Source organism: Anolis carolinensis, chromosome 3, assembly GCF_035594765.1.
Source record: "Anolis carolinensis isolate JA03-04 chromosome 3, rAnoCar3.1.pri, whole genome shotgun sequence".
Lineage (NCBI taxonomy): Eukaryota > Metazoa > Chordata > Lepidosauria > Squamata > Dactyloidae > Anolis > Anolis carolinensis.
Genome location: NC_085843.1, coordinates 204,269,557 through 204,295,616, shown reverse-complemented (window position 1 = coordinate 204,295,616; position 26,060 = coordinate 204,269,557). Strand labels below are relative to the sequence as shown.

The following is a 26,060-nucleotide window of genomic DNA, read 5'->3' as shown; positions in this document are numbered from 1 at the left end:
TCGGATCCCATTTTGTCTCTTTTTGACAAGTAATTAACATTTTGCCATCTGTGTCTGTATGCAGTTACCAGTGAGGTAATCCACTGGCCAGCCATTCCCAAAGTGCGCTCCCTTCTGATACCGGCCATTGAAATTCAAAGCACAAATTAGCTAATCAGGTCAAGCCCCCCAAAAATGGTCCTTTGGACTCATATGTCACAAATCAGTCTGCTTGCCTTTAAACAGCGCACCAGATTAGAACAAGCACCCGAACAAACCAAAGCGGAAAACCCGCCGCTCTCTAAAGCTGGTTTTCTAAAGCCCTAACAAATCGCTCCATCTTTCACTCATTTAAACCTTCCAAATGAGGGTCAATATGGTCCCTGAGCATCCAAATGCTAATGCGCTTAAGTGCGTTTAAGCAGCTTTCCAGAGTGAATGGGCTGAAGGAGGGCTCGAAAAGACAAGGCAGAGTTACTGTCACCGTCGAAAAGTCATTGTAGCCACCTCCAGAGTGGTCGGGATTCAAGAAATTCATGATTTCTGTCTCTTAAAGGCAGATGTGCTTGGGAACACTCCCCCCTCCCACTCCACTGCCTCCCCCAAGACCTGCTTTATTATATCTTGCAACTTCAGGCTCCTCTAATGATGACAATAATAATAATATTTTTAAATCTGCTAGGTTCCCAAAGGGCCGCAAGATTTGACTGCTTTCAAATTTCGGGGACAAAAATGACCGTATTCACAAACAAAAAGTGATTAGGCAAAGGTTCATTTCTTATACAATCTGGAGCATTCCTTTTCTCCTCTCCGCCGCCTTTCAGTTTCTAAAAAGTCGTAGTCACCCAAGCAGAAAACTTTCAGAAACATGTGCTTTTTAAAAGCAAGCCTGCTTGCTTATGAAGGGATTTTTTGTTAGTGTTTTAAAGGGAGGAGGAATTAAAATGCTACAAAAACCACACTGGTCTTTTGAGCCTTTTACAGTTTCTTGAAAGGTACCTTTTGAAAAAAAACACAACAAAGAAATTAGAATAAAATAACGGGAATTTCTCATTTAATTCAAGACAATTACTTTTTCCTGTAGAAAACTTCCATTTCTATTTTTTGGGGGGCAGGGGAATAAAAAAAGTTGATGCTTAAAATTTGCATGGCAGGGTGTAGATAAGGAAATCTCCCACAGGATAAAGAAGCACAATTTAGACACAAACACTTGAACTGTTATAAAACAAAGCTATAAATGTTTAAATGCAATTACATCTAGGAATACACAGAGGTTGGGAAAGTTATTTTTTTAGACTACAAGATTTCAAATCCCCCATTGCCCTTGCTGGCCAGACTGTGGTCACCAAAAGTTATTTTCCCAATCTGGAAAGGTGAATTTAAAAGTGTTCTGGGATGAGTTTGAAAACTACATTCTCATTCTAAACCAATCAAATTTCATAGAAAAGTTTTCACTAATTTTAATGCCTCCATGTGTGGATTGTATGCCAGAGACTTTGTATTCAAACGAACCGTATTTGTGGTTTAGACGGTGGGTAAATGGTTTAAATCACTGAAAGGCTACACATGGTTTTATTTATTTACCCTTCGGGACAAGTCAGTTATGGGTAACTGTGGCTCATAATGGTACACCATTGGTTAAGCATGATGGAATCTACAGACCCACTAAGAAAATTCGAAAAAGGACAAGAGGAATCCTCTCACCTCTGCAGGAGTCTACTGTATACCATGTAGCTGTGGACAAGTCTACATAGGTGCCACCAAACACAGCAATGCCCAAACAGGAATCAAAGAACATGAAAGGCACTGCAGACTAACTCAGCCCGAGAAGTCAGCCATAGCAGAACATCTGATGAACCAACCTGGACACTGCATGGAAATGCTGGATGACTCTAACAACCACCATGTCAGATTACACAAAGAAGCCATTGAAATATACAAGCATGTGGACAATTTCAACAGAAAGGGAAACTCTAAAATCAGGACAGTGAATAAAGAGCAACACTTAAAAAGGGGGGAATTCCAGACAGGAAACAATCAGGGCCAGTGAACACATCTCAACAAAGGATAACGCCAGGCAGGAAGCAGACAGGCTTTGAAGTTGCAAGGCCATTCAATGCTAACCAAGGAGGTCAATTGCAACATACACACTTGCTTCAAACAGACAAGAGTTTTTCTCCCACCCTTGACATTCTACAGATATATAAACCTCACTTGCCTAGTTTCCAACAGACCTCACAACCTCTGAGGATGCCTGACATTGGGATGAAATGTCAGGAGAGAATGCTTCTGGGACATGGCCAAACAGCCCAGAAAACTCACAGCAATCTAGTGATTCCAGCCATGCAAGCCTTTGACAACACATGATAAAGAGTTGTAGCCAAAACCATCTGTAGGGGCACAACTGCTAACCTTTGGCATGGGGATTAGAGTGTTCTATCAAAGGTTATATAGTTGCAATCATATTGTGGTGGAAATAATTGCCCAGAGTCAGTTTTGTTTTACCAATCAAGTTTTTTCAATTCAATTATGACAACCTTTTCATCTTAGTTATGCTTAACATTTACAATTTCTATGATGATTTGTAGCTGTATTCAGACATTATACAATTGAAAGTGTGGAGTGACCAGGTGTATGTATGTACCGTATTTTTCGCTTTATAAGACGCACCTGATGATAAGACGTACCTAGTTTTCAGAGGAGGAAAATTATTATTATTATTATTATTATTATTATTATTATTAAGGCGCCCGTCTCAGAAGGAGGCAGCTAGGCCAGCCGAGCTGGGTTCCCATAGCAACCAGCAGAAGCTTCTGCTTCGCGGTATAAACAGGCAGGGCGGAACCTTGCCTCCAGACGTCATGTTTCCGAGGGGAAGCCTTGAGCCAGCGCGCAGGGGAATCTCCTTTTCTGTCCTCCTTGAGCTTCCCTCGCTCGCTTGCTGCCTCCCTGGGTTTTGTGCTCTCCTTCTCCGGGCCGCCATGGTGGGCAAAGTGCGAAGGCGGCCAAGGCTGCACCCGGCGGCGCCGAAGCCGGCACCGCAGCCTCAGGGGGGCGAGGCCTCGCGGCAAACGCCTTTCCCTTCGTCATCCCCCAAAGCAAGCCGGTGAAGGCAGCCCGGGTGAGTGTGCGCTAAGGCATGGGCCGTACCATCTTGGAACAGAAGGGGGGAGCGAGAGGACTGAAAGGAGGAACGAGTGCCTCCCGCGTGGCTCGGAGGACTTGCTTCTTAAGCTGAGGGAAGTGGCTACGAGGCCCAGGCCTTGGAAAATATTTAAAATATAATAATAATAATAATAATACTTTATATCCCGCCTTATCTCCCATCCAAGCCCCGCCCCTCCCTCTCTCTCTCCCCTCCACTCTCCAACACAACCCCTCTAGCTCCGCCCACGTGAGATCATATTGCATTTATAAGACGCACTGACTTTTTCCCTCTATTTTTTGGGGGAAAAAGTGCGTCTTATAAAGCGAAAAATACGGTATGTTTATCTTCTGTTCACTTTTGATATCTTTGTGCCATGAGCATTTCATCTTAGCTGCAATCTGAGGCAGTACTGCTGAGACCAAAGTGTGCAAAGGTCACTATTCTGGACTACAGATCTCTCCACTAGCATGCCAATTTTTTGTTTGATGTGCCTTTATGCATTAGTGTGGTACAGCAGACATGGCTTTGTGTTTTGGAAGCACAAAAATAAGTTTTAGATTAGCCCTAAAATGTACTAGGTTGATCCATGTTTACGTTTCTTCTTGGTCCCCAGTTAAGAATTCTCAGCTACACAGTACAGAGAAAATTACTTTATCAATCACGTTTCCCATGTTTACCAAAAAGGATTTCAAACAAGAAAAAAATCCATTCTTTGGATATACATACGAACGGTATGTTGATCTATGAAACTTGATGCAATCTGGGGATACTAACACAAACCTAACTAAAAGGCATTGTAAAAATTACTCAGGGATGTTCTACTTTGATCTAGGAGTTGGGAATTTATTTCCACTTCTGTAGTTTACACCCTAACTGTGGCAATATTTTTCTCAATGAAAAGACAGACAGGCAGTGATATTTTGGGTACCACTTTTTCAGTTCATGTGAGAAAGGGTTCTTAACTTGGCATGAAGGGTCATTGCAATAGAAAGAAAGGAAACAAATGCCATCTGTGAGATTAAAGGTTGCCTTCCTCTTTCTTCCCTCCCCCCAGTCCCTTCTGGTACTTTAAATTAAGGCAAGCGGCTTCAAACACAGATACTTTAATTTAAAACACCAGAGGGAATACCCAAGGGGGCGGACTGATGGAGAAAGCCATAGCGAGGAAAAATGATTTTTTGGACTATAACTTGCAGAGGCCAATTGTCACGCTGGCTTGTGAATGCTAGAACTTGATGTCCAAACCAATCTAGTAAATAAGTTGAGGTGTCCCTTCACTTGGAAAATATGAGTCTCTTCAGTATTCAACAACTGCGGCTGGCAGAGACAAGTTGGAGAAGTTGATTTGATGCATTCCTATTCTGAATAGTCAAAACGATCCCACAATGATTGTTGTTATAAGTTGTTACTGCTGCTTACTAATGGTGATATGAGTCAGGATATCTTTCAGGTTTCTTCTCTCTCATAATTATGGAATCCTCTCTATGGAGCCCAACTGACAGTGAAGGAAAAAAGCCGACATAAACGGGGCGGCAGAAAGTTGGATAAGCGAATATGTTGGATAGTAAGGAGGGATTAAGGAAAAGCCTATTAAACATCAAAATAGGTTATGATTTTACAAATTAAGCACCAAAACATCATGTTATACAACAAATTTGACAGAAAATTTAGTTCAATACACAGTAATGCTATGTAGTAATTACTATAGTTACGAATTTAGCACCAAAATATCATGATGTATTGAAAACATTGACTACAAAAATGCGTTGGATAATCCAGAACGTTGGATAAGCGAGTGTTGGATAAGTGAGACTCTACTGTAGTTATATTGAAAAACAAACCTCAGTTTGCTTAGAAATAAAACAGAAGCACTGGTCAGTCAATTGAATTCTGATTCCTTGTTTATTTCCCAAGTTTCCAGTGAACTGTTCATTAAAAAATAAATACATGGACATATATATTATCACCCTTTCCTCTGTATGTTAGCAATGTTTTTATATATCTAATATAATATTTTTTGACAAAATTGAATGAGGATGCTTGGAGAAGTGAATTATTTCTGGCCAATTTTGGATGTGCACAGATGGTTGATCTATAACGGCGCCTGGGTTTGATCTGGCAAGGAGAACTATATACCGAAGCTGTCCTCTTTCCCATAACTCTGTTGATTTATTTAAAGAATTCGTACTCTTATCCTTTTGCTGAAGCTCCAAGAGCAGCATAGAAAGTTCAATAGTAAGTCAGGGCCTGCACATGAGACCAAAATTTTTAAAATACAGTAGAGTCTCACTTATCCAAGCCTTGCTTATCCAAGTTTCTGGATTATCCAAGCCATTTTTGGAGTCAATGTTTTCAATATATCGTGATATTTTGGTGCTAAATTCATAAATACAGTAATTACAACATAACATTGCTGCATATTGAACTACTTTTTCAGTCAAATTTATTGTATAACATGATGTTTTGGTGCTTAACTTGTAAAATCATAACCTAATTTGATGTTTAATAGGCTTTTCCTTAATCCCTCCTTATTATCCAAGATATTCGCTTATCCAAGCTTCTGCCGGCCCATTTAGCTTGGATAAGTGAGACTCTACTGTACTATTTAAAAACTGTCAAACGGGTTTGGGAAAGAGGGAGAAAAAAGGACACCAGATTATGATGCCAGAGTTAAACTCTACCGAATGTTTCAGCAAGACATCATGCTATTTTAGATTCACACCTTACTCTTTCTCTCCTTCCATCTTATACTGTATTTCATTGATTGTAAAACACTATCCATTGCAATTTGCAGCCCAAAGATTTTCAATTCTAAGATTCATCCTCTTTTTGAGCCTCATTTTTTTGGAAACAAAGTACATCTGAGGCCCCTGCTACACTGCCCTATATCCCAGGATCTGATCCCAGATTATCTGCTTATCCCATATTACCTAGCAGTGGAGACACATATAACCCAGTTCAAAGCAAATAATCTGGGATCAGATGTGGGATATAAAACAGTGTAGATCCAGCCTTAGAATGGGTGAAATACAGTATTTTGCTCCTCTGCTATGTTGAGGATTGCATCATGAGCAGAGGCGGTTCAACCGCCAGGCCAACTAGGCAGTTGCCTGCGGTGCCTTGTTAGGGGCGCCATCGAGGCAACTCCTGTCTCCTGTGGCCTGCCTCCGCAAGGTATTGAACTGCTTTTTTCTGTTGATTTGTTGTAAAACATGATGTTTTAGTGCTTAATTTGTAAAATCTTAATGTAATTTGATGTTTAATAGGCTTTTCCTTAATCCCTCCTTATTATCAAACATTTTTGCTTATCCAATGCTTTTATTTTTCAGTGATTGGTTGTTTTTTTTTGGGGGGGGGGCAAAATTCTGTTTGCCTATACTTGAAAAATACCTAGGGCCAGCTCTGATCACGAGGACAAAGCATGAGGTTTCTCTAGGATGAATGGATCTGATTTTACGTTTTAAATTTATATATTGTAATTTATATTGTATTTTTAATAGTTTTAATTGTCTTATTCATTGTTTTGATACTGATTTTGTACGGGCATCAAATTGCTGCCATTACTGTAAGCCGCCCTGAGTCCCCCCGGGTGAGAAGGGCGGGATATAAATGTTATAAATAAATAAATAAATAAATAAATCATCAAGCTTCTAGAGTCATACCACTCCTTTATGTCATACTCAAGGAAGAAATTTCTCCAGAGGCACAGCAGCAATTTAAAGTAATGTTAGTTTGACTTTAAAATAGCATTTGATGTCATTCCAAAAAAGTGCCTCCAAGATTTCCTTGCCTACAAAGCCTAACTGTCTTCAGAGCAGGGAAGATACTTTGAAAGGCTAGAAGCAGGTTTCTTGAAGTGTGAAACGCCACAAATGACAAAATAGTAGTGTCCCAAGGTGAAAGGATAGTAGCAGTCAGTGACATGGATCTATTGGGAGGGTGATGGAGAGCCCAGCAATGTTACTAGTCAAAAAGCAGACAAATGTCTACCGGGTATAAGCCCTGACTGATCCTTCCCTGAATCAACTGAGGCAATGGTCCCATATTGCCCCATGAGAGATCTAGCCATATTCTTTTCTGTATGATGGTCTCAAAGATTCAGCTGGCTCTAGATTTAGGAAAGAAATCCTAGCTGGAGCAGTGTCACTCTAGGCACTTGAAACATGTGCCTTCTAGACCAAAAATAGTACCAGACATGGAAACAACATGGAAAGAATAAGGATAGGTGTCTGTACTGCAACACACACACACACAGACAAAACCCATCCTGAGACAAGACCCCATGCCCTTTAACAGCCTCTATTGCCATTTTGATGGTATAATATATAGATCTGTTTTTTCAGCATGTCAAGGTAGTTGAGGAGGCAGGTTAATATGATTTTTCCCGTTTCCCCCCATTTTGTTATTTACACATGTTTAATAAATGATTCTGGAAGCAGCTGTTTTTCTTGGCTGTTGTACATAAGCACACACAACACCCATAGGATGATTTAGAGTAAAATCCTGTTCTTTCCTAAGTATAGCTTTATTGCATTGTTTTCTATAGACATGCTGCAGCAGTTCAACACTGAAAGTCTGACTTTCTCCGGCCCTCTTTTACCCTTCTCTCATTCCAATGTGACAAAAGATTCTCTAGCGGCTAAATTCTAGACAGATAGTAGACAAGGCAAGGCATGAATGAGGTGGTTTCCGAAAAAAAGACTTTGGAAACAGGAGCTTCTTTGTTAGAGGCTTGTTTAACTGAGGTACGCCTATGTAAGAAAACATATCAACTACACTTTGAGGGTTATACTGCTCCCCTTGTCCATGTGCTCCCTTGGCTGTTGCCATTCACTAGTACTAACATACCCAAAGGGGTTACAAATTGGTAAATTCAAGTTCATCTCCTGAATTATCTAGTAAGTAAGTATTATCTAAATCATGGCTTCTTAAACTGTGGGTTCTGACCCCAAATGGGGTCCTTTTGGCTTGATGCTGGGTTCATAACATCTTTGACAACACAGAAAAGTTTCTGAATGCTATTCATTTACACAAATCTGTTAGAAACAACGTGCAGCATTTACAGTGGCCTCTGCAAAAGATGCTTCAGCTGTACTTCATAAAAAGGAATACCAGTCTGTTTAGGGAATCTTTCAAATACCGATTATCAGTAAATGTTTGATTTTTTAACCTATTTCATATACCTATATATACATAAAAATTTCTCAGACGGAAAGGAGGTGCAAGTGGAAAAAATGTTATTGAGTGTTAACTAAACCATGAAATAAAACAGCCCATAGTGAAATGCTCTTTTTTCTTCTATTTCTTCCAAGAGCCGTTAAATGCATTTCTCATTTGATCAGATGCCAAGAAGCCACAAATCCTGAGCCACCTCCAATGCTCTTCTGAGACAGAAGCATTCTGTTCCATGGTAGGGACATATTTCTCTGCTATATCTTCCCAATGTTACACGCTGTTTTAACTCGTCTGCTTCCCTATTCTCTCCAGGCCAAGAGGACAAATTGCCCACAGTGGCTGCTTTTCAGGAGCAGCACAGCCCCCGAAGAATCGTGACTGAGCAGAAACACAAGGAACAGGCACATAAAAATTCATCACTTTGGCCTCTTGACCTCTTACCATGGGGTTTGGCACACCCAGTCTCAAAAAGTAGCACCAGGGGAGAAGGAAGCAGACCAGCTGAGCCGAAATTACCGACAAAAATAAATAAATAAATAGGAAGCATTTCGGACAAGGGAAAAGCCCACCAGATGCTTCATTGTCTTTATGGAGAAGTAATGCTGGATATAAGTAAAAAAAGGGAAAGGAAAGAAGGGAAAATCAGAGAGAGAGAGAGAAGATGGGAAAAAAGAGGGGGGGGGGATGATCTACCACATGGCATATTGGGTGGAATAAATAGTGTCATTGTTTCAGAGTAGCTCTGTCACTTTACTGACTGTGGTACAAAGGGGTGTAAAGCAAGATTTAATCCTGACGTTTTAGCCAGCAGATTAAAACCAATCGTGCCAGATGTCCGCAAGACTGTTTAACATACAGAAAGCTTCCCCCGCACAACTACTCTGAGAGGAGCAAAGACTCGAATGCATCCTTCTTTATTTCACTTACTTTTGCCCAAGGACAAAGGACACTGTAATGAGGTTTGAGATGGGTTTTTAATTCCCCTCTCTTAAAAAAAGGAACATTGGCGGAAGTCAAGTATGTGGCCCAATTTAGGACAGCTAATAAACACCTTGCCCTTTCTAAGACAGCCTCAAACGAAAGTCAACACTGGAAAAAATAGCGCTTGATAGTTTCATGCTGATATGGGTATTTTTTTGAGGTATGTACAAGGAAAAGATGCATACAAGTCTCAAACGTCGACATACTGCAAGTGTGTCCTGAAATCAGCTCAACAGGCTTCTTAGACATGCATATCTAATCGTTTAAATACTTATATACACAACAGATTTACATGTCCACCATTTGCTTTATTGTAATGTGTTGTACCAACCTTTCTTATTTCAAAAAAGCATATAGAAAACAAAGGTGTATTGATAAATGTGATAAAATTGGAAATATCTTTTAAAAATCATGCTTTGATTTTAACTTGGATCAGTACATGGGTGTTAACTGCACAAATGTGAATGCAGAATTCAAAGACACAACTATGTTAGTATGAAATAACAGTATGCAAAGGGATAATGTGCACCTTAGAGGCAGAGAATGAAGTTGATAGCTTAAGTCTACACTGTAGTATGAATGCAGTTTGACAACACTTTAATTGCCATGGCTCAGTACTATGGAATCTTGAGATTTGAAGTTTGAGAGGCACCAGCATTCATAGATAAAGTCAGACTTTATAAAACTACAAATTCAATTATTCCATAGCATTGAGCCATGGTGTCACCAACTTCATTCTCTCAGGTCCCTTCCACACTGCCCCTATATCCCAGGATCTGATTCCAGATTATGTATTTATCCCAGATTATCTGGCAGTGAACACTCATATAATCCATTTTAAAGCAGATAATCTCAGTTAGCCTAAAACACTACAAGATCCCTTTTGCATACAAATGTAGATGTAGGCATAGTTTATATCATGAAATGGTGGACCAACACATTTTCTTTCCTTAGACAAAGCTATAAATGATGTCATTATGACCCACTGAAACAGCAGCAATGGAGAGCTCCCATTTCAGTGGACCGGTGAGGCTATTGATTTTGTCGCTTCTTAACGGAACTCTCTATATATTACACTCCAATTATAGCAGCTTGATTTCTACCAGAGAATTCGAGTTCTGTAATTCAGGGGATGTGGGAGATCACAGCTCCCTGGAAGAAAATTCTAAAAACCAAATGACAGATTCCAGGATTATGCAGAGTTAAGCCATTAAAGTTCAAGGGTTGTAACCGTGTAGTAGATGTATACTCTATGGAAGGGATGGGGAGGGTATGGTCCTCGGTTGTTGATAGACCATAAATCCCATTAGCTATAGCCAACACAGCCAATGGTGTGAGAAGCAGGGAGTTGCAGTTCAACAATATTTGTGGAGCCATGTAATTCCTATCCCATTCCTATCTACGACCTAAATCCAATGGCTAGTCCTCAAAAGTGTAGATTAAAGGAGTCAACAGGATATATATATATAAATGTCATATCAGCACCTGAATTACTGGGTCTAATCCAGACTGGACTAGACATTGGATTGAGATCAACCCTGTTTCCCCCCAAAATAAGGCAGGATCTTATATTAATTTTTTGCTCCAAAAGATGTGTTAGGGCTTGTTTTCAGGGGCAGTCTTATTTTTCCAAATTGACTTTTAAAATGAACTATATCTAGGGCTAATTTTTGAAATAGGGTTTATATTTTGAGCATTCTCAGAAATGCTGAAAAATCATGGTACGTCTCATTTTCAGAGTAGGTCTTATTTTGATCAGTGTGTCAGTGATATTACCCAATAATTCAGTGATGTTACTTTTCCGATTACCAAAATTGGAATAAATTCAACATCATAGTATACATTTCCTCAGGATGGTATATTAAGGAATCATTTGCTCAAGGTTTCCATGTTGTTGTTAGAATTTTTTAAATAATGATATTGGCATTCGGGGGAGGGGAGTAATATTAATGAAAACAAAGTTACCTTTACTGAGTGATTATCTTAGTAAGAGATGTTATCATCTCTCTCCCTCTCTCTCTCCTTTTCTCTCTCTCTCTATCTCTCTCTCTCTCTCTCTCTCTCTCAATAACACAGTAGCACCACTGTCATGGCACATGCAGCTTGTACAAATAAAATAATAGTCCTAAATGGCAATAACACCATTAATAACTTGAGATCACTGCCATATGACATACAGAAATAATGATGCAGTTGTAGTTTCAGAGCCTCTTTGGCCTTGAACTGCCATTGATAAACCATGAGAATTAAATTAAACTTATACATTTGAAAATCAATCTTGGAATGCTTTGTCATGCTTCATATAAACCTTATTTATGTTGCACATACTTAGTCTGGCTTGAAAAAATATTTTATTATATAGCTTCTTGGTCTAGGACATGGATTTACATTAAAATCAATTTATATTAAAAGAAAAAATCTGTAAAATAATGAAAAATGGTTTTGTATCTACTCCTCTTCATTCCTGAGACCAAACATATTTTTGTTGAAACATATGATGTGGCTAGCCTGTACGAGGATGTCTTAACTACCTGAAACATTTAGCCAAAGAAAAGAAGATGGCTTATTTTAGTGCATCAATTTGAACAGTTTTGAATTGTCAAAACTACCAATTGCTAATTGGGAAAATAGAGTGCAGGACTCCCAATCCAAGACAGAATCAGAGCAAATGAGAGGTGGAGGCTGATTATTCTGGTTTTGTTCTATTCCCCCCCCCCCCCCCCTTGCAAGGGTACCAAGAACACTTAAGAACTGCTGTTGGCTAGCAGTTTGTGTCAGCATTATTTACAATCCCATCCAGCATTGGGTACATCTGAAGCTTATGTATGATATTTCCTGGGCTAATGGAAATTATTGTTCGCCAACATCTGAGGGCCTTTGGTTTCCTCATTCTTGCCATATAACTCAACAGTTCTGTCAACCCCTCAAAGCTGCAGCATACTATTTCTTCCCTAAATATGGTACCCTTGGATCAGGAATGCCATCACACAACACAACACAAAGGATGTGAATCAAAATTTGGCAAACTACTGCACACATTCCTTATAGGCCATGAGAGTGAAAAAAACATTCTTCTCAGACTGCCTGTTCAAGTACAACATTGGATAGGGAATTTGCATCTACTATGTAGTTAGCAACTACTGCCTTGACACCATTTTTATTTGGTGCCTTCCTCATGACATGATCAAGTAATACCATTCTTTTAGAAGAAGACTAGGCAGATGAAGCTACTACACTAAAACACATGTCATGTAATCTGTTTTCTGCTTGTACTAACAGAAAATAATAACATAATAATAACTTTATTCTTATATCCTGCCACCATCTCCCCGAAGGGACTCATAGCGGCTTACACGGGGACAAGCCCAACAAAACATAGGTTAAAAACACAGTACATGAATTAAAACAATATAAACCAAATAAATATACAACAGCACAGAACACATAAAACACAGCAATTACGTTAAAACCTGGCCGCAAGTACAGCATATGCAGGACTCTAAGTCATGTTCGTGGGAAGTACAGGGACAATCAAGGATAGGGGCAAGAGGAGCAAACTCATCAAGACACTGGAAATCCAAAAAGGTGAGGAGCAGAGATAAAGTGCAATGAGAATTTGTAAACAACTGCCTAACTGGAAGGGCTATTCACTCAAATGCGCACCAGAACATCTACGTTTTTAAATCCTTCTGGAAAGTGGGCAACAAAGGTGCCAGTCTGATCTCTTTGGGGAGAGAGTTCCAGAGTTGAGGGGCCACCACCAAAAAGGCCCGCTTCCTCGTCCCCACCAACTGTGCTTGATATGGAGGTGGGAGCGAGAGAAGGGCCTCCCCAGAAGATCTTAAGGCCTGCATGGGTTCATAGGTGAGGAGGCGATCACGGAGATAAGCAGGTCCTGCACCATTTAGGGCATGTTATTTCTCCCCATAACAGAACCATAAACCAAACCCTTGGTTGATCTGTTGAAATGAAGGCAATATTACAGTCTTAGCTTTAAAAGATTGTTACTGAAATAAGGTATACAGTGTTCTTTGGACACATAATTGTGTTAGTTTGGAATATCAGTACATAAAGGAATCTTGTAGCACCACAAACCCTTTGTATTGGACATGTAAAATGCACCATTACTTTGTTAACCAGGAAAAGCCCAGCACATTTTTCTACATATAGAGGTAAATGACATCCTACATCCATCTAAGTCAAAGGTCATATAATATCCAACGATACTGAATTTACTTTGGTCCAGAAGGGAGAGTATCTCTGCCCATCTCTAGTGGAAAAAATACAGTGACAATAAATTAGATAATTCACAAATTGCTGCCCTTTCGTAACACGAAAAAGCTAATGCTTCAGGAGATTGCCTCTCAGGACAATGACAGGGCCAGCTTTGTCATTAACATAACAATGCATTGAGATGTAAAATATGGAGCCCTAGCTCTTTAACCTCAATTGTTCCAAACTAAAAAAAACAACTTCTGACTTAATTATTGGATATTTTCCCCATATATATTTGTGAACATGACTTCAAGTCACCTGTTGACCCATGATTTTAATAAGATTTTCTTAGACAATGAATGCTCAGAGGAGGTTCTGTTAGTCTTTTCCCCTGAAATATAGCCTACAGCACCTAGGATCCATTGGTGTACTCCTATGCAAATACTAACTAGGGCTGACACTGCTTAACCTCCAATATCAGACAGGATCTGATATCTTTAGGGTATTTAGGTATTATGCCGATACGACATTACCTATTCACTCTTGCTTTGCAGTAGTTCAGCTTTTTTTTTTTTCATGTCAGGAGCAACTTGAGTTGCTTCTGGAGTGAGAGAATTGGCCGTCTGCAAGGATGTTGCCCAGGGGACGCCTGGATGTTTTGATGTTTTTACCATTCCTGTGGGAGGCTTCTCTCATATCCCCGCCGCATGGAGCTGGAGCTGATAGAGGGAGCTCATCTGTGCTTTCCCCGGGTGGGATTCGAACCTGGCAGCCTTCAGGTCAGCAACCCAACCTTCAAGTCATGAGGCTTTAATCCACTACGCCACCGAGGACGTAGTTCAGCTACAGGCATTTCAAAGTGTTTGTCAGTTTTGGGAGCTGAAACTCAAAATGTTTCCTCAATGTAGAACTTCAATATGATATTACTGTTTCCTATTTCTGAACTGCCCTATGCAATGGACTGGTGGGTGGGCTCCAAGATACATTTTACCAATTTTTCATGCCCATCCCTCTAAAAGTGACCCTGCTCCTGAGCTTTTATCTATCTGACAACTTCACGGAAGAAAACATGCAGCTTCTCTGATAGCATGAAATTGGAAACAATGGCCTGTGAAAACAAAAGCAGAGTTGGAAAAGGCAAGATACTGGCTGGTCCTGTCTGATTTTTTTTTAAAGCCACAAACAGATGTTTATAAGACCCGATCCCTGAGCAAGCTGAAAGGAAAAAGCTTGTAAAAGAAATGGAACTTAAGCAGAATGGGGTGAGGAATCTGGAATAAAAGACTAGGTGAAGCTAGATGGATTTTCAGCAGATAAATCTCTCTACTAAAAAGCAAGTTGCTGCCATGAATTTCAATTGCACATTTTTCTTCCTCATTTAAAACAAAAAACAAACAACAAAAGAACTTCTCCATTCCTCCTCCCATTTTGAGTTCCAAGAGAGGGATTCCTACAACCTTTCTATGTAATTCACAAGTCTGCTGTTCCCTTTTTTGTTACACATTATGGAATCGGTTTAACTCATTGGGAAACCATCCCTTCAAATTTCAGAGGCACTTTGATATATTGAAACTGCCCTGTTTCATTATGAAATGGGAACCAAAGCTGTTAGTTCTGAAAAGAGGCTTAGAGAGCACCAAGATAAAAGGTTATGCTCAGGGAATCTTGATTGGAAAAAAGGCCTAATACTAGGTCCAAATCATGTCCGGTTTCTTTCGCTTTCATGGGCATTATTTTGGGCTCAAGAAGGAAAAAAAGAAGGAAGGGAGCACATGAAGAGTCTATGAAGTGCCGTCATCATGAATCGAGGTTCTGTTTCACAAAAGGCAATATGCGCCATTTACAAATGGAACAAAGTACAGAATTACTTTTCGGAGGGAAGTTTCTGCTTTTGTGATTAAGCCCCTCTTCCTCTTTCTTGCTGAGCCTGCTAACCGAAAGCCCTAGCAGTATGCTTCAGTGCACAAAATTCATGTATTCATTATAGGGTGGAAAAATCCTTGAAAAATTAGCACAAAGGAGGATGCATAACTTAAGGTCTGGTAGGTGTAGCCCTCACTTGAACCCTTTCACATTTACATAGATTTTCTTATTTATGCAGCATACATACACAAAAAGGTTATCATCAATAACAGTGTTACAACAAGCATTTGGTTAATCATACTGTAACCAGTGTTTAAGATGCAACTCTCAAAAACGGTATCAAAAATACTGTTTCGGGAGGGGGCATTTTTGTTGCCTACAAATTGGGACTCTTTCCATTCTTTAATATTTTTTCTGTGTTTTTTCCTAGACCAGAGCAAAGGAGGCTGAACTGACACTTATACATCATAGCAAGGAAAAGAATAAGAAGTTAGGCTGTTGGCTTTGTTAAACTAAAGTGTTCTAAAAATATTTTCTGCTCAAATATCTCAGGATTTTTTTCTTTAGCAAGTATAGGTTTTAAACTCTGATATCCTAAATTATGTACAAGCCATCATATGTAGTCTGGCCGCAATCTTTCTCTTCTCCCACCTCCTACAAATCAATTTGCAGAGGTGGGAGAAGATAAAGATTGCGGCCAGAATACAATGATGTTTCTGGGAAGCAAGTCCTCCTCTGCTGTGGAATCCCCAGATGCCTTCAAAAGTGCATTGGGGTTGATGGCTATTGCATAGACAATTCTAGTGGCATTCTGTTAGTGTAGTGGTGGGAAGCATGTGGTTCTTGAGACATTGGCATGAATGCATGTCTCCATTAATTCTCCTTTTGAAGGAAGCAATGAGTAATCTCGACAATGTTCTTCCTGCTGCAAGAAAGACTGCAAAACCCACAATTTTTGAAGTCGATTCTCAGTTTCAGATATTTGCTGTGCAAAATTTACACACGGATATTTCATGTCAAAAACAGCCAATTCTGTGCAGAAACAAATATCACTGCACATAAACATCTTTTTTCTGTGCATAATAATCTTTTTCCTTAGAAAATTTTGCCTTCTGTGGAAATCAACCATACGTGAATTTTGCACAGAGTATGTCCTCAATTGCAACTTTTTCTGTATAGTAAATAATATTCCGTCTACATTATTTTCTGTCTAAAAAGTTTCATTTAAAGGAAATGTTGTTTAAAGTGAAAAAGAAACCCACTGAAATCTCTTTGCTGAATAAGTCTCAAACTGGAATATTCTCAACAGTCAGAGATTCTTCTGATCGGGGTTTCTCAACACTCAAAAAACATACTTTTGGGCACTTTTTCAACTATTTTGAAATATTCTTTCCATCCGTAGATAATGGATTGTAGTTCTTAGGATTGCTCACAATTGGCTACGACAAGTTGAGGCTGAGTTGAAATAACAACAACAATTCCAATACTTTTGTATTCTACTCTCCCTATATATTGAGGCGGAGAGCAAGAGCAGATCGAAATATATCAATAGAGTACGCCCATTACATCAGTTAAAAACACCTAACACTAATTAAAAATATAGTACTTATTTAAGAAGTATATAATGAATATATATGAAAACCAGTGAATTCCTAATTTAAAACAGGAGCCCCCGGTGGTGTAGCAGTTTAACCGCTGAGCTGCTGAACTTGTTGACTGAAAGGTCGACTCTTCAAATCCGGGGAGCGGGGTGAGCTCCCGTTGTTAGCTCCAGCTTCTGCCAACCTAGCAGTTCGACAACATGCAAACGTGAGTAGATCAATAGGTACCCCTCCAACAGGACAGTAACAGCGCTCCACGCAGTCATGCTGGCCACAAGACCTTGGAGGCATCTATGGACAATGCCGCCTTTTCGGCTTAGAAATGGAAATGAGCACCACCACTCTGAGTCGGACATGGCTAGATTTAATGTCAAGGGGAAACATTTACTTTTATCTAAGATGGCATAACTCCCACTGCTCTGTCAGTACAACCCTGAATTGATCTGCTAATTGACTCAAGAAACTAGTAGAAGTAATAAAGTCATAATAGACAAGTAAAAAGAGAAGGAAAGAAGGATGTTAATGGATTATGCTGGAATTTCGAGGAGTATCACTACCTTGTATTTCCTAAAGGAAAATATCACAAAAGAAGATGATCTATTTCAAGATGATCTATTGGTATCCCTTCCCCCAGATTTTGTGGGAGAACAAGAAAATCTATTACTAATTGTTGGGAACAACACCAGACTATATAGGTCAAAATTGACTGACATCACTCTGTACAAGCAGTATTGAAGCATACAAAGAATCTGTTGTGCTTTAAAGCTTACGGTACATTGCAATGCAGTAAATGAAAAGCCACTATTATGAGGAGATGTTTATGTCAGTATCTGAAACAAATCTTCTTTTCCCTGGAATAATGCTGTTCTAAATTGTTAAGTGCTGCACTGATAAACAACATGTGATAAAGATTGTATAATCTCTGCTTGCAAGATTCACTCTTTAACTCATTAACAACTCCAGTTTATTATGCTAATGAATTCCTAAGACTTTTCTCAGAGGATTTTCATGTGGAAGCCTTCTACATAGTAGTTACATGTGCTATTTTTATTATACAAGCTGTAGTTTATTTTCCATAAGTATAGAGACTAAAAAAATAAAATATAGTTATAAAGTTAATTTTCCAAAAATTGTCCAGGTCATCTTTCCATTGAAATACGTATGTCAAGATACATTCTGTGGCTAATGTACATTAATTAATTAAATGTATTATTACAAGCAAATGACACGGGACTTCAAAGAGCAGCGGTTCTCAACCTGTGGGTCCTCAGATGTTTTGGCCTTCAACTCCCAGAAATCCTATCAGCTGGTAAACTAGCTGGGACTTCTGGGAGCTGTAGGCCAAAACACCTGGGTATCCATAGGCTGAGAACCACTGTCCTCTCCACGATTAGGAAAATCGTATTAAAGTTGCCATTTTGTGTACCAATGAAGCTAGGCTCTCAAGGTGGTGACATAAATATATGACAGAAGTCTCAAATTACAGATGTTTATAGAAAGAGGCTTTAAGATATCCTAGCTCTAAGATGGTTAGGTTAGAACAGGCATGGGCCAAACCAGGCCCGCAGGCCAGAGTTTGCTTCTTAGTTTCAAAAATGTTTCCTTTTCCTTTTTGCCATGAACTCAAAAACATCCAGTTGCATTGACAGACGTTTAGGCATCTTCTGGAGTCAGGTGGATGAAAAAAACCAACAGCAACTAACAAGGCTTTAAGTCTCAGAACAGCAACTCAAGCTAGCAGACAATTACACAGTAAGGCAGCTGTGTTTGGAATGACCCACAGCTGCTTTCCTTTGGTATCCTGGTGGGAGAAGCAAGAGAAGCGGACATAAGAGATTGCTTTGAAAGGGATAAGAGCAAGAGAGCAGTGATGTGCTTACTTTCAGATGTTTTATAAATAATATTTCAAAAACTGTTAAAGACAATTATATGGGGTAAAAACAAATGAAACTACATAATAAAATCTATAATTGTGTTCAAATTTCATGAAAAAATGTGGATTAGAATCAGAGATACAGAATTTTGAAAGATCTCTTATATGTATATTTCCACTTTAAATTAGAATATCTAAAAATCATGATCTGTAACCCACACATATTATTACATTTTAAGAAACTACATAAAAATACCTTTAATCTGGTACCTAATTATAAAAAACACTTGATACTGTAATTTAGGAGAAATTAAAGTACAAACTTTTAAAGCAAGCACAAATTATTGTAGTTGCTATACAGTGTTCCCTCACTTATCGCAAGGGTTACGTTCCAGGACCACCCATAAAAAGTGAAAATCGGCAAAATCGGGACACTATATTTGTGTTGTTTACAACCTCACTGGCAAGTAGCATTTCTGTCCACTCCTCGCCTCTCAAGCACGCACATGCCTTGTGAGGCGAAAACAAAGCTGCTTCAGCCTCCTTTTCTCTCCCTTCGGCTTCTCCTTCCTTCCTTCCTTAGGTTTCTCCTTAGGAAGGAAGTAGAAAGAGAGATTTATATGATTATTTTATTATTTATACTATTATTTTAGTATTTATTAAAAACCGCAAAACAGCGAGGGCACGAAAAGCGAACCGTGAAGTAGTGAGGGAACACTGTACACCTGGAAACATCATAAATTGTATTTAAACTTAGGTTTTTCCTTATGGAATTTAACCTGGGGAGTCCGATTCTAATGTCGGTTTCGTTGGATTGTGTTGTATTCATAATGAAAATGTTGATTAAACATCTGCAACGCCAAAACCTAGTCGCTTCCACTATGTTGGCTATTGCAGTTATTGGTAGAAAGGTGTAAATTGGCAGAAAGGTAGTTAATGGCAGTGTTAATAAATTATCAAACATTTGGTTAAGATAGTGCTTGCAGTTCTAGAGGAATTCTGTTTTTTCCTTCTCATAGTCTTGGCACAGGGATTTGGTTAACTAGTTAAAATTCACGAGTAAACAAGTTTTTTTTTAACCTGAAAAATTTTGGTATGTTGGGAGGTTGAACTTGTAACCCCACACCTGGCTACAGGCTTGTATAGGATTATGATTCCTAATTATATTCCCATATGATCATATTCTAATAAAGATGTTTATTTGTGTGTCAAAGAGAATTCAGCTAAAATTTTTGACTATTTTAATAATAATTGAACTCCCTATGAGTACAGCTAATAGGAGAACCCTGTATCATAAAATTGTGAAGCTCTGCCTGTCTATGGAGGATTCTGCAAATATGACAAAATATAAATTGAGCATCCTGTTTCTGGAATTTCAAAATACAGTACAGTGCCGTTTATCCGACCTCTACTTATCTGACATTCTGGATGATCTGACGCAGGCGGCTCAGCACAGCAGGCCTCTCCCATCAGGTCATCTGGCCTGCACCGGCCACATCTCACCCCTCCCGGCAAGCACGGAGAAGCCCTCTGAGTGTTGCTGCCTAGAGAAACTTCTCTAGGCAGCAACATGCAGAGGCTTTCCCTGCTCACCGGGAGGGGTGAGAGATCCACTGCATGTTGCTGCCTAGGGAAACCTCTCTGGGCAGCAATGCCGGGGCGCTTGCCTCACCAGGGCGCTCACCGAGGTGCTCGCCAGGAGGTCCACTGCATGTTGCTTCCCAGAGAAACCTCTCTGGGAAGCAACATGCAGCAGGCTTCTTCACTTGCCAGGCGCTCACCAGGAGGGGGGGAGGCCCAATGCACTTTGCAATGCAGTTGGCTTCTCCCTGCACTGGGCACCCGTCAGGAGGGGCGCAGACCTTTCCCATCAGGCACAGCATCCAGCCTGCACTGGTTACATCTCACCCCTCCTGGCAAGTGCCTGGTGCATGGAGAGACCCGATGCGCATTGCATCAGGGCACAGAGTATGGCAAGTTTTTTTTTTACAGTAATTACTACATAACGTTACCATATATTGAACTGCCTTCACTGTTGATTTGTTGTAAAACATGTTTTGATGCTAAATTTATAAAATCATAACAAAATTTGACGTTTAATAGGCTTTTCCTTTATCCCTCCTTATTATCCAACATATTCGCTTATCCAACGTTCTGCCAGCCCGTTTATGTTGGATAAGCGAGACTCTACTGTACTCCAATCCAAAATTGTCCATATGGTGTCTAAGGTAGTGACACCTTTGGTTTCTGATGGCTCCATGAACACAAACTTTGCCTATTAAAAATATTGTATAAAATTATCTTTAGGGTATTTCTTAGACTATATCTCCAGAAGATTTCATTATGTATGTATTTGCCATTACAGGTATTAAGCCTTTTTGGAGAAAACCCCCAACCCAATATTCAAACCATTCTGATCCCATTTATTTTGGATAGACAAGGAATAGTCACCCTGTACTACTAGTGACAGTATACTTTGTGCAACGCCAAAATAAAATCAATTTTGCCACCGTAAGGTCTGCAATTATTCACTTATGCTCTCTGCTTTACAAGGAACCCATATTATTTCAATGACAATAGATCCACTGCCAGTTTTAAATTTTCAGAAGTAGAGTATGTGCACCTTAATCAAATTTCATCTTAAAACATTGCAGACTGCTTGGGATCTTTTCCATTATGTCAAATGACAACAACAAGTGCTTTCTTTTGCTCAACACTGAGCCCATTTCACTTTTAATGACTTCTTTGTTGGTCTTTATGAATCTGCTTCCCATATCACTGTTTCAGATGAAAATGGTGCACTTTTCGAGATGAGGTTATTAACTATTTTAAACAGTTTGCTGTCCATCAATAACCCAAGTGAAAAGGAAGAAACAACACTGTCACTGAGGTTAGTCTAATAACACAAAAAGCAAAACAGAGAGTTCTCTATTATGTAGACTATGAATGGAGTCACCATTATCATTACATATAGTAGGAAGTATTATAGTGCATTCAAAAGAGAACTGAACAATTTTGATGTAATAATGTCTATCAAAAGAAAGCACCATGGTCCCAGAAAGTGCAAAATACACATTGTAATAATAATGATAAATAATTAAACCATTAATGCTGCTTTGCCCAATTTGTTGCTTGTGTTTTTTCCAGTGCACTTTTACAAGGGATGAATGAGGTATCTGAACCTCTAGAGATGTTTTAAAAATTACACTATCTTGTTATCTTCACTGTGAAAGGGTGTCTAGACATTTTCTTGACATCCATCATGTTTGAATTTTTGTGAAATTTGGATTCTTTGAAAAAATTGGGGACTTTCAGGTGAAATTTTGTGTCAAAACATTACATTTTGTATAAAATTAAGATATTCTGCACAATGTATTGGATGTCTGTGTAAAATAAACGTACATGCACAAACAAAATCCCCCCAAAGACACAAAAAAGCTTGTGAACACACACAGAAGGGAGAAAACTTTTGAACTTGTTCATCGTCATTTGGGAGAATGAAATTAGAGAATACTGAGAACCTAATGGATCTCAGTATAATCATTTGGAGCTTTATAATGTTTGTAAAATAATTTCTGGATTAGTGAGAAAGAGCTGTCGTAGAATAAGATCTGTTTGTTAAGAGACTAGTATCACAGAACTTGTGCAGTGAGTCAGACATTTTTTAAAATATAAAACATCATTAAAGAGCTAAGACTGAAAGATAATTTTATCTAAAGACCTGAATTATGATGTTATGTGCCAGCACGATCTTTCGTCGCTACAGTTTCCTTCCAAAAAGCTGTTTTACTGGTGAAGGAGGACAAAATCCATAATTTTTCTTTACTGGAAAGGACAGTTCAATAACTTGCTGATGGATAGGTATGCAATAGTGGAAACAGGCAATTAAAAAAAGAATTATAGAAAATTTATAGGAGACGAGGAATAATACAGGATACAACTAAGTAGAAATTAGCTAAACCTGTTATGGAAAAAAAGAAATAGTTTTAAATATTTAATATTTAAATGATTTAAATATAAATTATATGAAATTGTTTCATAATGCAAGCGACACATAAAACTTTAGAGGGTCTTATTAAAATTAGCATTCTCTTTTAGCAGTAGTCACAGCTATTAAAGAAGCAGCAAAAGCCACATGGTTGCTACTTTTAAAAAAATAATATGTTATGTATTACTTATTAATAAAATGTTAATAAGTTAGTTTACTTTTTAAAATTCAAAATACAAAAAAAGTCCAAGAATAATATTTTGAACAAGGAAACAGTTTCACTAACGAAAACCAACCCCAATAATGTATGGCATTGCCCATTTGTTTCACTCTCCTTCAGAGTAACACATAGTCCAGTATTCTGTATGATAGTTGTATGATAGTTTAATTTGCAGTTACACACCAGTGGCTTTTATGATGGGTCCTAGTGTAGGAGCTACCTTGGTTTTGTGAAAGTCTGCCAAAACTCGCTTACTAGGAATCAGCTGCTGCAATTGATGGAGGTCTGTTCTCCTGTCAACCAGGAAGCAATTGGTTGCCATTCTCACACGCATACTTGTGCAAGTGATCTCCAGTTCAAGGGGAAATTATGATTGGGACCCTGTTCCTAGCTGTCGCAATGGGGATTGCTCATGATAGGAAGTGGAATGGCAGCCAGCTGCTTCCTGAGCAAGAAGGGCACACATCACAATTGATTGCAATGGTTACTGCTTGGTACATGGGGATGGATGTGAAACTGGAATTCACCATAGCACTGTAGTTATGGTGCTTACTAGGGGTGTGCAAATCCATTGTTTTTGTTTTGAATTTTGGGTTTCCCCCATTCTGTGTTCGGAGGATTCCAGGATATTAGGAGAGGGCCCGTTTGGATTCCTAATTTGAAACCCTGAGTTCTTTTTTCATTTTGGGAAATTTTTCCCCAAAAACAGAACTGGGGAGGGGGGAAGCACCTGAAAACAGAATGAAAACAAAATGGATTCTGTGCCTAGCATTGCTTACACATACAAAAAGACCATACTAATGTACTAGAGCCCAGAAACACCTTTTCACCACAAACCACACTCTGTCCAGGTAATCCAGTTAAAGTTTATTTAAAGAAGATTATATAAAAAAGCAAATGCAAAAGAGAGAATAAAAGTTAAAAAGGTGATTTCCAAAATAGCTGAGAATCCAAAATCTTTTCAAATATACCAATCTCCACAGTCAATCCACAAAAATATCCATAAAAAGATAGCATGAATCCAAGGCAGGCAGCCTATGCCACACATGTACCATAAGCAAGAATAAACTTAGAAACTTGAATACATGAATTCCAAGAACATAGGATCCAAAAACTGAGAACTATTCACCTGAGTACAACGTTGCTCTCACAAAGGATTGTGCCAGCAGGAACCACTTTAAAAGGCTTCAGTCCCTCCCATAACATCATTTCTCAATCATCTGCTTTTCCTCTCCTTATCTCTAATTCTCTAGGAAAAGCGAATTTGTCTTTGTTGCATGCTTTGTCTCCTCAATTCCAATCATCTTAACGTAGATAAACATTAATCTCCCACATTTCTCCCAGTCTCCACTTCTGACAGGTTCACATGAGAACTGATCCATTTTTTCCAGTCTTGTGGGAACTGCCAGGAGATTCCAAAACCATTTTGTCTAGGCCACTTCTATCCTCCTCTGGGCCCACCAAATCTATCCCAGCATCTATTTCTTTATCTTCTGAGCACTCAGAATCTGATCAGGCTACAACACACAGAGCATTCTGGCCGTTATTTCCATATTCTGGCAGTAGCAGCTCGAAGAGCAACATGTTGGGAGACCTGGCCAACTCTGAAGAGCGCAAACCATCAGTTTATCAGGTTCAGTTTTCTAATACTGTGTTCTGGAGGACACGAGTGGCCACAGGTGAAAACCGAAGAGCCCAGATGTCTAGAGCAACAGCAACAACCCTCTTGATTATGATGTGATGTTCCTTCCATTCTGAGGTGTGTATCTCACTCTGCCTAATGGAAGGACCAATTAGGCATTTTAGATAGGGTCATAATGAAATATAAATTCTTACTATACTGACAAACCTCCTTTTCCACGTTATTCGAGTCACCATGCAGGGCAACACTAATTCTTCACTTCTTCCATCCATTATGAAGCCTTCAAAAATTCCTCCGATTCAGATATGGGATTTCTCAGATTTAATAGCACCAAGAAGGACAGGTTGCTTACCTGTAACCATGTTTCTTCGAGTGTACTCTGTGAATTCACACTAATGGAGAGGCTGCGCCTGCGCAGGTCCCAACAGAAACTCTTCCCAAGCTGAAGTTTAAATTTTGGCGGTAGCCACGCCCCTCCGTCCCCGGAGGGCATATAAGGCAGCCCTCGGCGTCTGCTCTCCAGTTCCTACGCCGCAGAGGCAACGAGAAAGGAAGAGGGTTTGCCAGAGGGGAAGGAAGGGCGGGCTTGTGTGAATTCACAGAGTACACTCGAAGAAACATGGTTACAGGTAAGCAACCTGTCCTTTTTCTTCGTGTACTCTGTGAATGCACACTAATGGAGACTAGCAAGCTTAGGTCTCGGAGGCGGGCTAAGCAAACCCTGACAACGAGAAACTGTCCAAACATATGTTTATTAAACATGAAAACATCAAAGAAAACCCTGGTCCAAGGACCCATTAAGGTATTGCATCAAACACACGCCAAACACCGAAGGCAGTTCGGTCAGACATGATATAACCCTTTAAGAGCACATGTGAAAAACAGGAAAACATCATTCCCCTAAGGGGGAAGGCAATAGCAATAAGGCACGGATCATCAGGAGAGTAGTGCAAACATGTACCAAACAGGAAAAAACAACAAGAGGGTGGCATGAGAAAAAACACCCACATAGAAGTCATAAATGCAGAAGGTTAGGACAAGCATGAGGATAAAACCGCCCTAGCAAAGGCGGCATCCTTCAAAGTCTTTTGGTCTAACCTGTAGTGAGACACAAATGTAAGGGGGTTAGACCAGATCGCTGCCTTGCAGATGGAGTCCAGGGAAATGCCCCTTAGGAAGGCAGTCGACGTGGAGAGACCTCTCGTCGAACGCGGGCGGACCGACGGGGGAGGAGGTCTTTTGGCTAGTTCATAGGCCAGTTCAATGGCCTGAGCAATCCAGTGTGAGAGTCTTTGAGAAGAAATAGGATTGCCCAGTTTATCTGGGGCATGGGCCACAAAAAGTTTTGGGGTCTTTCGAATGTCCTTAGTACGGT

The 26,060-nt window shown here is 39.5% G+C and overlaps 2 protein-coding genes across 3 annotated transcripts in view; one reads left to right on the top strand and one right to left on the bottom strand.

Annotated features, from left to right (window-relative positions):
* Positions 1 to 11,296, top strand: part of nkx6-2 (NK6 homeobox 2) — a 101,532-nt gene extending 90,236 nt beyond the window's left edge. Inside the window, exon 4 of the mRNA XM_062976110.1 lies at positions 8,615 to 11,296. Within this exon, the coding sequence (XP_062832180.1) occupies positions 8,615 to 8,684 (70 nt within the window). The 3' untranslated portion in view covers positions 8,685 to 11,296. The remainder of the gene's footprint in view (positions 1 to 8,614) is intronic.
* inpp5a (inositol polyphosphate-5-phosphatase A) overlaps positions 1 to 26,060 on the bottom strand; it is a 330,149-nt gene that overhangs the window by 65,177 nt on the left and 238,912 nt on the right. The gene's annotated exons all lie outside the window — the stretch shown is intronic.